The sequence below is a fragment of the Rhipicephalus sanguineus genome, chromosome 11 (genome assembly GCF_013339695.2).
Source record: "Rhipicephalus sanguineus isolate Rsan-2018 chromosome 11, BIME_Rsan_1.4, whole genome shotgun sequence".
NCBI classification, from domain to species: domain Eukaryota; kingdom Metazoa; phylum Arthropoda; class Arachnida; order Ixodida; family Ixodidae; genus Rhipicephalus; species Rhipicephalus sanguineus.
In genome coordinates, this window is record NC_051186.1 from 101,465,022 (window position 1) to 101,476,916 (window position 11,895).

At 46.0% G+C, this 11,895-nt stretch overlaps 1 protein-coding gene across 1 annotated transcript in view; it reads right to left on the reverse strand.

The window, feature by feature from the left end:
- The window catches only part of LOC119373665 (maleylacetoacetate isomerase-like), a 31,424-nt gene extending 20,637 nt beyond the window's left edge, over positions 1-10,787 (reverse strand). The window contains exons 1-3 of the mRNA XM_037643724.2: positions 10,683-10,787; positions 10,551-10,602; positions 9,517-9,584 (exon numbers count right to left, since the gene is read on the reverse strand). Coding sequence (XP_037499652.1) covers positions 9,517-9,584; positions 10,551-10,602; positions 10,683-10,691 — 129 coding nt within the window. The 5' untranslated portion in view covers positions 10,692-10,787. The remainder of the gene's footprint in view (positions 1-9,516; positions 9,585-10,550; positions 10,603-10,682) is intronic.
- Positions 10,788-11,895: the final 1,108 nt, after the last annotated feature.

An 11,895-nucleotide genomic window follows, 5' to 3' on the forward strand; every position in this document is an offset into this window, starting at 1 on the left:
AGTTGATCAAAGCGATCAATTGAGATTGCTTGCAATCACCTCTGTACAGAGAGAGATCAGAGAAAAACTTTATTCAAAACAAACCACCGTTTGCACCTGTTAAAGAGAGCGAGGCCCAGTCAAATGGCCACCCTAGAAGTTTTAAGGTGTTCGAGCAGTGCATTCATCTGGGGCAACCACCTGTCTGCATTATAGTGAATTCAGTCGCACAGAACATGTCAAGGGGTCTCTTCATGACCACGGTCATGACACAACGCGTAGTCAAGCAAACCATTTCATAACGTCGATGCCAAGCGTCACCGAAGCTGAGCGTAAGGAAAGCACCATTGCAGTCTTTCGGGACAATAGACCAGCACAAGCAGCGGAAGCGTAGCCAGAAATTTTTTCGGGGTCGGGGTTCAACCATCGTTTTTTTATGTTCGTGCGTGCGTTTGTATGTGTGCGCGTATATATACACATGCAAAAGCGAAAGATTTCGGGTGGTGGGGGGGGGAGTTCCACCCCCAACCCCCCATGGCTACGCCCCTGACAAGCAGCTATACCCGGAATTTGTGCTTCTTCCGACGAACGACAGATAGTGCGCAGTGACATGCAGTGGCAATATTCACCAACTGTGTCTGCTTATGTGTGTACCCCTGCATCTCTCACTCTCCCATCTACTCTCTTTTCTTTCAACCTGCCCCTCCCCCTGCTCTGCCATGTAGAGTCTTGCTGGGTGCTCAATATCACTTAGGTGGTGCAATACACATCGTCATGGCGAAGGAAAAACTGGCTGACACATCGAAGCGCTCATCTCAGAGGGTGCCAGCTGAGTCGGTGTGCAGCCATGCGTTCTTTTTTTACAGCAGAGCTGCTATGATCGAGGTTTGCGACATGTCGTAGAAAGGAAATTAGGATCATCATGAACCGGCACGTGATCTCTTCGTCCTCTTCTTTCTTGTGCTTCCCTCCCAGAACAGGTGCGTCAATTTGTCCGGCTCGAGGTGCAATAACTCAAATTGGAGAAAAAATGCGCACAGAGAGAGAGAGAGAGTCAAAGAAAGACATAGAAAGAAATAGAGAGAGCAAATATTGACAAAAAATTTCTTGCTGAGCCGAAATTGGAACACGCGTAGCCACGATCCGAAGGCGAGCGTCGTAGCCACTCAGCTATCCAGGCACGCTAGCAGCACACAGCTACATCATCATCATCATCAGCCTGTCTACGCCCACTGCAGGGCAAAGGCCTCTCCCATGTTCCGCCAATCAACCCGGTGCTGTGCTTTCTGCTGCCACGTTTTACCTACAAACTTCTCATCTACACACCTAATTTTCTGTCTCCCCCTCACGCGTTTGCCATCTCTTGGAATCCAGTCACCCTTAATGACCACCGGTTATCCTGCCGACGTGCTACGTGCCCGAACCATATCCATTTCTTTTTGATTTCAACTATGATATCCTTAACCCCCGTTTGTTCCCTGACCCACTCTGCGCTCTTCCTGTCTCTAAAGGTTACACCTATCATTTTCCTTTCCATCGCTCGCTGCGTCGTCCTCAATTTAAGTTGTACCCTCTTTGTAAGTCTCCAGGTTTCTGCTCCGTAGGTAAGTACCGGTAAGATGCAGCTGCTATATACCTTCCTCTTGAGAGGTAGTTGTAGACTACCATTCATGATTCGATAATGCTTGCCGAATGAGCCCCATCCCATCCTTATTCTTCTAGTAATTTCACTCTCATTCGTCGGCTCCGCGGTTACTACCTGTCCTAAGTAGACGTACTCCTTTACAACTTCCAGTGTCTCGCCACCTATCGCAAAGCGCTGTTCTCTACCAAGGTTGTTCCACATTACTTTAGTTTTATGTATATTAATTTTCAGACCTACTCTTCTACTTTCCGTATCCAGTTCAGTAATCATGAGCTGTAATTCGTCTCCCGCGTTACTCATCAATTCAATGTCATCCGCGAATCACAGGTTACTGAGATACTCTCCATTAACTCTTATCCCTAATTCTTCCCAATCTAGGGCCCTGAGAACCTCCTGTAAACACGCGGCGAATAGCATTGGAGAGATCGTGTCTCCCTGCCGTACGCCCTTCTTTATTGGGATTCTGTCGCTTTCTTTACGGAGGACTATAGTCGCTTTGGATCCGCTGTAGATTTCTTCCAATATGTTTATATAGGCACCGTCGATGCCCTGATTCCGCAGCGCCTGCATGACTACTGATGTCTCCACCGAATCAAATGTCTTCTCGTAATCTATGAAGGCTATGTATAGGGGTTGGTTGTATTCCGCGCATTTCTCTATCACCTGATTGATAGTATGATATGGTCTATTGTTGAGAAGCCTGTACGAAATCCCGCCTGGCCCCTTGGTTGATTGAACTCTAATGTCGTATTAATTCTGTTAGCAATTACTTTTGTAAATTGCTTGTAGACAACGGACAATAAGCTTATGGGCCCGTAATTTTTCAGGTCCTTGACGTCCCCTTTCTTATGGATCAAGATAATGTTGGCATTCTTCCAAGATTCTGGTATCGTCCCCGTCGAGAGACACTTCGTATACAGGGTGGCCAGTTTTTCTAACATAATCTCTCCACCGTCTTTCAACAGGTCTGATGTTACCTGATCCTCACCAGCGGCTTTGCCTCTTTGCGTTCCCTTTAGGGCTTTCTTTACTTCTCCTGTCAATACTGGTGGGATGTCAGATTCCTCTGGGATATTACTGCTTCTTACGTTATCATCCTGACTCTCTCGGCTGCTGTACAGATCTCTGTAGAACTCTTCCGCTACCTCTACTATTCTGTCCATATTTGTTGTGACCTTGCCTTCCTTGTCCCTTAATGCATACATCTGATTTTTGCCTATGCACAGTTTTGTCTTCGTAGCTTTGAGGCTTCTTCCGTTCTTTAGAGCATGCTCAATTCTCTTCATATTATACTTTCTTATGTCGGCTACTTTACGGCAATTGATTAACTTCGAAAGCTTCGGCAGCTCTATTTTGTCTGTTGCATTTGAGGCTTTTATGGCTTGACGTTTCTTAATGAGGTTTTTCGTCTCTTGGGATAGCTTACCAGTGTCCTGTCTAACGACTGCACCCCCGACTTCCACTGCACACTCCTTAATGATACTAGTCAGATTATCATTCATTGCGTCAACGCTAAGGTCGGTTTCCTCGGTTAAAGCCGCGTACCTATTATGAAGTGAAACTCTGAATTCCTGTACTGTCCCTCGCAGAGCTAGTTCATTAATCGGCTTCTTGCGTATCAGCTTCTGCCGTTCCTTCTTCACGTCTAGTTGAATTCTAGATCTTACCATTCTATGGTCACTGCATCGAATCTTGTTAACTACTTCCACATCCTGTACAATTCCCGGGTGGTCGCACATTATGAAGTCTACTTCATTTTTAGTTTCGCCATTGGGACTCCTCCACGTCCACTTACGAGTAGCCCGTTTTCTGTAGAAGGTATTCAAGATCCGTAAATTATTGCGTTTGGCGAACTCTACTAGTAACTCCCCTCTGGCATTTCTAGAGCCGCGCCATATTCCCCAACTGCATGCTCTCCAGCCTGCTGCTTGCCTACCTTTGCATTAAAGTCGCCCATCAGTACAGTATACTGTGTCTTTACCTTACTCATTGCTGATTCTACGTTTTCGTAGAAGCGTTCAACCAGTTGATCATCATGGCTGGATGTAGGCGCGTAGGCCTGCACCACCTTCATCCTGTACCTCTTATTAAACTTAATTATGATACATATTAGGAGTGTGGTTTGCTGGGCCAGTTGGTACATGATGAGTGGTGAAGGGTTCCAGCAAATTCAAACACGAGCACAAGAAAGGAAACGCACAGGACAACGCTTAACCACTCATCACGATACATATCACCCTCTCATTAATGCTATAGTATTCCTCTATATTGCCAGCTATATTTTTATGAATAAGGAACCCCACCCCTAGTTCTCTTCTGTCAGCTAAGCCACTATAGCATAGGACGTGTCCGTTCTTCAGCACTGTATAAGCCTCATGTGGCCTCCTAACCTCACTGAGCCCTATTACATCCCATTCAACACCCTCTAATTCCTCGAATAGTACAGCTAGACTCGCCTCACTAGATAAAGTTCTAGCGTTATACGTAGCCAAGTTCTGATTCCAATGGCGGCCTGTCCGGACCCAGAGATTCTTAGCACCCTCTGCTGCGTCGCAGGTTTGACCGCCGCCTTGGTCAGTTGCTTCGCAGCCGCTGGGGACTGAGGGTTAATTGGTGTATTCATGTGGGAGGTAGTGGCCAAGTACTACACCAGGGTGGCCAATCCTGCTCTGGTGAGGGAGTGCATTGCTGGATGTGGTCGCCAGTGAGGCTGCACCCCAGGCCTTTTTACACATTTCCATCATCACGCGGATTTTTTTTAAATCCGGTTGGGAATTGTCCGGCACCGGGATTCGAACCACGGACCTCTTGCACACGAAGCTGATGCTCTACCACTACGTCATCGCTGCGTCCGCGCAGCACACAGCCTAGCCTTGTAAAGCAAGGGTGTGGGAAAGGGTCGTGAAGGTGAGGAGGAGGAAGAGGGGAGGACAACGACGGAGAAAGAGAGAGAAAGAAAGAGAAAGAACAAAAGAGGAAGAAATAAATAAATAGAAAAACGAAGAAAGAGAGAAAAAGGTCATAGTTTCGCCGCAAGAGCGAAGCAATGAATGCGATAGCAAGAAACTAATGCTATAGGAAGTGAGGCTCGCCAATGGATACTCTCAGTTTGAACAGCGCTCCTGTTGCAAAGGCGACCGAAGCAGCGAAGGAAACTAGCGTGCTTCAAGCGTCGAGCTGTGACACTTGATAGTTCGCGCTCATCGTCTGTTTGTTCGTTTAGCGGCGTCCCTTGAGCTCGGGTGACTTTCGTACGCTCCGTAACATGAGCGCGGCCACCACGATGAAAGCTTGAAACAACCCTCTTCCCCTCACCACCAGAAAACCGCGCGAGCAGACAGCGGAAGGGCAAGGTTCTCCCTGCGCAATAAGAAGAAGCGAGCGAACTCGCCGACGAGTTTTAAATGCACCCGTCGTGCTCCTAGCGCCATCTCGCTGGTAATGAAGAAACTCTTATAAGCGCCGGCCGTCTTTGAGTCCGTCCAGCGGTAAAGGGTATGTATATAACGCTCGCCGTTAGCTACGTGAAGGATCTGCGTTTCGTGGCGTAGCGGTTAGCGCCACTCGCTGCGGAGCAAGAGGTCCCTGGTGCGATTCCGCGCTTCGGAAGCATTTTTCTGAATTATTTTTCTTTGGGGGTTTTATGTATATATACATACCTATACATATACGGTGCATGACGGCGACGGCGACGGCAAAATTCAGCCGAGACTGTCCATATAATTGCTATCGCAATAAAAGTTATAAGGTGAGAGAACGAGACAGAGAGAGGAAAAAAGACATACAAAGAAAGATAAAATGGAGGGAAACAAAGAGAAATATTGAAAGACAGAAAAAAATGACGGAGAGCAAGAGATATTCAGAGAAACCGACAAAAAAATGAAAAAAAAGAGAGCAAGCATAGCCGTGTATAGTATAGTATAGCAAGGGGTGGGAAAGAAAGAGGTGAGAGGGTAAGAGCCTAGCCAAGCCAGGATCAGCTAGGTGCCCACCAGCTCTTCTGTTACCCATCCTTAAGCGACTTCGTGGAACGTGCGCTGATTTTTTTTTGGCTTAAAAACAATTAATAAGTTGTATCTCATCCCAACTCCTCTGTCTCATCCCTTTTGTCACGTGCGTGCTACTCAAATGCTACAGGTAGTATATATAATTTTTTCTCCAATTAACCTCCCCGACCTTTTTCTCTCCTTTTTTTCTGCCATTTTCATGTTATATATTGCAATTCGTACATTATTGTCTAGGAAGTGTACTGTAACTGTGATTTTTTTTCAGTTTTATTTATTATTAGAGGAGGTAATGGGAATTGAAATGCCTTGCTGCCGACATGGACACTGTTCCCCTTCACCTCAACTACAGCAATAAATGTTTGTTTTCTCTCTCTTCAACTTCTAATATATCGTAGTCTAAGGCGCATTTTTTGCTCCACCTCTTGATAATGCACTCGGAGCTCTTGGAAATGTAGCCAAGCCGTAACAAAGCGGGCGAAGATCAAGACGAAAATAGAATAGGTACACATGCCCTGTTCAGTCAAATGTCAGAGATACAGGATATCAACTGACGCTCTGTAAGATTGCTTCTTGCTTAGTGCAAACCTTTCTAAAATATTTGTTTGTTCAATTGGCATCAGACGGATCATTGCACAACTACAAAATCTTGAACTTTTTGCTTACGTCCATGTACTTGTTGTGGAAAGAATGAGTAACAGCACATTCCTCTTTGTCTGTCAGACATCACATCGAAAGGTATCAAATAAAACAAAATCAATAAAATTGCATTCAATTGTAAAAGCCAGCACGTGAGTGCGGCCTTCAGCCTGCCTCCCCTCTTGAGGGGAATCGGCTCCTCGGGACAATTCATAAATAAATTCACTGACGGACCGACTGGCATGCGTTCTTTTTCAATTCTGAAGGATAACACACCGATTTTATATCTGTGGCTTCTGCGTTAAACATCTCGTGCGCATTTTATGTGCAAACACGACCTCAAAGAGTGAAGAAATCGCAATGCAAGCTTAGCAGAGGCAGCCACAATCCCGTTCCAGTAACTGAGGCATCACGAAGTGTTGTTCCTAAGTTAATGCGGCCCATTTATCAGACGAGGCTGGTGTAAACTGTTTACAAGAAACCAAATTACACATACTCACATATTAGCGCTGCGATAAACATTACCTTCCCTCCGTGATACAAATAAAATGTGAATGCAACGCCAATGTGCTATCTGACGAGAGAGATGTTGAATTTATAAAATTGGCCTAACTTCGACCAAAATAAAAAATAATGACAAAAATATCATGACTTTTTGTTGCTTTATGTCAGACAGATCCCACTGCGGCGAGCATTCTTTTATATGAAAAAACAAGAACATTGTTCCAATTGGCTTCTTTCCAAACGCTCGACAAAGTACAAAGCACTGCAGCTGCTGAGTTATATCGCAAATAATAAACGACTCCGTCGAGCCTCTGGCGCCGCCGACGCAGGTTAAACATGTGCGTTAAAAATAACTGTCCGTGTTCGCCTTTCAGGCCCAAAGAATAACATCCAGTGATAAGCTTGCCGTGTTCAAGTGCCCAGAGACAAGGCTATGGTCTATAAACGGCTAGGTGTTTCTTATCAGCACCTCTCAAGCTGCACACAAACAAAAAGGCGCGTTCCTGAGCAATCTTTCAGGACTACTGAATGCAGTCATTTGAGAGTCGAGTGATTAAGGAGATAAGGTGACAAGGACAGCAAGATCTAATTATATGATTTATTAATACTGAAATAAGGTCGTTTAAACGATGTTTGCTGTATGAACAGTGAGCAGTATGCCATCCAGTTGATGGCTGGCCTGTGCCAGTTTACATGGACGACTGGCGACTGCTGACTTATTTGCATTTACAGTGACCACTCCAGTCATTTCCTGAAGGATCTGTTTTCGGTTGGCAATTACGTACACAATCCACACGCTCATCTGGTAATCCATGGCATTTCTTTTTCAGAGGGTCAATTAAGTTATTCTGTTAATTTTATCTTCAAAGTTTAATTACAGACGTCGTTATACACAGTATTAAAGGGGCTCTGCGACACTTTTTCAAGTAATCGTCTGAAGGCTTCACTGAAGGATCTTTGTTCATTGCCTCACGAATCGAATGCCGCAAAACTTTTTAAAATCCGTCAAGTACGAGCGGAGACACAGGGATTTGCAGCACACTTAAAGCGCTTTCTCTCTCCTTTCGTACCAGCGAGAGCGCTGAAAGCTACGCAGTGGGGGATGAAAGGGTGCTACAAGCTACAACTGTTTCTCGGTGCGCGTCATGGCCTTGAACACCGTCCTTTCTTTTTGCTTTCTTCGAACGCCCGGCTTACTTTGAGTGTGATCGCGAGCGAGCGCGCGGGCACGTGACGGCAGAGGCAACTATGCAGCTCATGATGCTGAAGTCAGCCAATGGCCGTGGATCTTGGGTTTATGGCAGCATTTGTCGAGAGAAGAGAGAGCAATTCCTACGTGACCTTGACAATGAACGGTAAGCTCCTGGCTGCGAGGTGTGCTCTAATGTTTGGTTTACGTGTTCCGAGTAGCCTCGACTACAGATCGGCAGCGTTTTCTTACCATGCTCAAAAACTGTTGCAGTGTCCCTATAAAAACGCAGGCCATTTTGCCGTACGATTTTCAGCAGCCACAGTGCTCCTGGATATATGCAGGTCGACATGCAAGAGTAATTATTCACTGCGCTGGCTGTGCGAAGAAGCGGGAGCCTCGAAGGTACGAATGCATCCTTCCCGCCATCTATTATCTTCTATCTATTCATTTGCCCGAAGGGCCCACACACATTACAGTGGGGAGTGTGATCACATGCGTGCATTGTACGTAATTAAATAGCACAACAAATATTAGCAGGTTTAAAGCCAAAAAAAAGAATACGAAACACAGCAACAACTAGTCTAGCAATGATATGCAAGTTACAAAAATAAGTTCAGAAAAAGCAACGCAAATGAAATTTACGCCAGCTTGAGAAGCAATATACTAAGTAATTTCAACCATATGGCAAGGCGAGTGCATCCTTCATACAGAGGGGCTGTGAACAAGTGGATTAAAACGATGTTCAGATTTAGAAGAAGGAGCGCCAATACTTTGTAAAGACGATCATTGTGCACTGGATATTAAGCAGGGGAAGTTATATGAACCTGTAATTAGTAGCCTAGATTCACGTAGTATGTACTGCGAAAAAGACATAAATGAGATGATGATGACGGGATGGTGTTTTCTGTTGCAAGGTCCGGTTAGGGCCAAAGAAATGCAACTGAGGAAATCACCGTAGTGTTATGGTAGTGGTATCGACAGGATGCTTCTCGTGACGATAACATTGGCAGTACAGTGACAGTTGGAAAGTGCGGAACGTGAGGCTCACTTGTACAAAGGTTCATGTTCAAATGCCAGCGACGCAATGTCGGAGCCCCCATACATGCGCTGCATTTTCCAATTTAGAATGGACCAGTGCTTTATAAAAGGACGTAAACTTATTGAACTGAAGAAAGGTATAAATTTCGACGCAGGCTAGGAACAGTTTCATTGCTGTGTTTCCAAGAGAAGATGGAAGCTATGAGCAGACCAAGGCGTTAGAACCAGGTCGCAGTTTCAAGAGGAGTATCACCGAGTGCGCTTTTGTAAAGAAATTTCTCGATTTCTGTCTCTCTGTTGGGAGAGACTGTCTCTACACAAATATTCCCGTCGCTCATAAGGTTCCGTGAGGAATCTATCCCTGCTGCTTTCTAAGTGGGGCATACCTGTTGATCCTAGTTTATGCCAGAAAAAGCAGTTATATTCCCAGTTCTAGACATACTTTAAACTAGAATATGTAATACATCTGACAGCACAAGCTCTCTTTCGTACGCAGTACATGCACGCAGGCATACCTGTTCGCCAGTGTCTGGCCACAAGTACACAGCGCGATATTCGAAGTCGATCTTCTTCACCTCCAGAACTGCGATAAACACAGGGTCATATACATATTGTTAAATGAGCAACTTTGTTATTATAAGCACATATGTTCAGTACACCCACCATTTAAAGGGACCGGTAACTGACCAGAATGTTCGATTACATCCTGGTGGAAGTGAAAAGACCGTGAATTATAGTGACGGATTCAGGCATCGTTTTTGTGATGTCAGTAGGATTTATACCTTAAATTGCGTTTAAACGTCACGAAAAACACGTCTGTCGCCCAGCCTGGCGGATGGGCCTTGAGGGTGAATTGTGGAGCAGTTCACTTTGCTGTACGTAGTCTGACGCTTTCAAGCGCGCCATAATTGGTGCTAAAAATTAGAGTATGCAATTACTATCCATCCCCGCTCTATTCAGTGCCGCTCACGAGGTAAAATGAGTCGAACGCTGAGAAGTGGCGCCGCCTTCGCGGTAAAAAGTAGAACATATCGAGCCGCGGCGCATGCGCACTGGTGTACGCATGCGCAATACACCGCCGTCCACAAACACGAAGCGCTTTCGTGCTCAGTTCCCACTGTTACAGCATGTGCTGTTTTTGTATACGACTTCATAGTTGCCGCGCATCGCACCATTAAAATGTAAATGTTACATCGCGTTTTCCGATTTACCGTTCCTTGATTAGACACTCTGACCGGCAGGCTTTCCGTTGCGCTAGAGGAAACATGCACCATAGAAATTGGTGGTCGGCCCCTTTCAGATTAATATTTGGCGCCGCGCCGCATGTCCACCAAATCTACGATGGGAGCATGCACGAACGGTTGCTTGTGCAGGGTTTGTCGGTCCAGCTTTTCTTTGCATTTGTTGGCACCGTTTGCTGTTTTCGTTTCGAGTAATTTGCCGTGAGTGGTGGCGGTATCCCGCAGGAAATGCTTGAAAGCCACGGCAATTTTAAGTAAAGGATGAGGCCACTGCCATAATCAGCGGAGAGGTAAGAAGGAAAACTCACCAATGCGTACACGCCAGCCGCAGGAACTGAGATAGCTGGACAGTAGAACAGGCTGCAATTGAACATAGTTTGTCATCGGCTCTCAGTCGCCTCGTCGCTTCTAAAACTGATCAAAGTATGCCGTGAAGTCACCTTCGACATGGCGAGTGCTTTTTAGACGAGCGAGGAGCTCCAAAGCGTACGCAGAAAAAGTTGAGAGCTAAGTGCAACTCTCTGCGGTTGGCTCGCCAAATACGTCTTACTGTCAGCTTGTCATTTTTTGTCATATGTGTAAATTTATGTTTTGTTTCGATTATCTCTCACTGCCGCGATGTCCTCTATCGTGGACCGTAGAAAACAATTTCGCAGTCTACGTTGCCTTTGAGATTACTGCGACGGCGCTTATATGCAATCTCGGAGGCCGCGTTGTCAACGTGAAGCTACATTTGAAATTGGTGTGGCGCGCTTTCAAACTGCGCGTAGAAAATGCGCATGGTCAGAATCCACGTGCTGCAATTCTAGTGGTCGTGCGTGGTCACGTGAACTGCCTAATAGATACGTGTTGATTTCGCTGCAAGGGCGTTTTATGTAGCAAAGAAAAAACTACTTATTGATCTAAGGGATGAACGCTAGTATGGGCGTCTGCAGAGAGTTGCATAGGGGCACCTGCCCCTCTCAAGCCACCCCAGCGGTTGCTCCACTCAAGGTACACCAGCGCTCTCGCCGCTCCCCCAGCCGCGATGCGACACAGGTTTGGCCTCCACCCCCCTCACCCCCTCCTCCAGGACAAAATCCTGCTGACACTCAGGAACGCTAGACTTTCACTTAAGGAGGACAACTGATAAAAAAAAATAGAAAAATACGCGCAGCAGTTACTTCGCACATCCAAATTTATTTAAAGAAGTCGCTTAGCTTTCTCTGTTTCATGTTGCTTTGAAGGAGCTTGACGGCTCTAGCTTCACAGTATAATAAGCTTTGCATAGCTTCGTCGTCGCCGTGGGCGCCGAGGAACGTGCGAATGATGTCAAAAGCATCAGGAAGTTCGCGGCAACTTACTTGCCTTTCTTGCGTTCTGTTCTTTTCCTCACTCTTGTCGTCACTCTCATATTCTTTGCGCACAATTTCGATAATAGCGTCGTCGCTGAACTTTTCGTGCACGATCTGGTCGACGTGAGCACACAAAAACTCGTGCAGTTCAACAGCGTCTTGTTGAACTTCTGGCTAGCACCATCATCCTCATCAGTCTCATTGTTATCATCATCCGACCGAATGTAAACAGCAAAGGTCGCACCGATGCTTGCGATGTGGCGGAAACATACGCGCCCGACTTGTCGAATGAGCGGTGCTGCAATTTTTCAACCTCTGG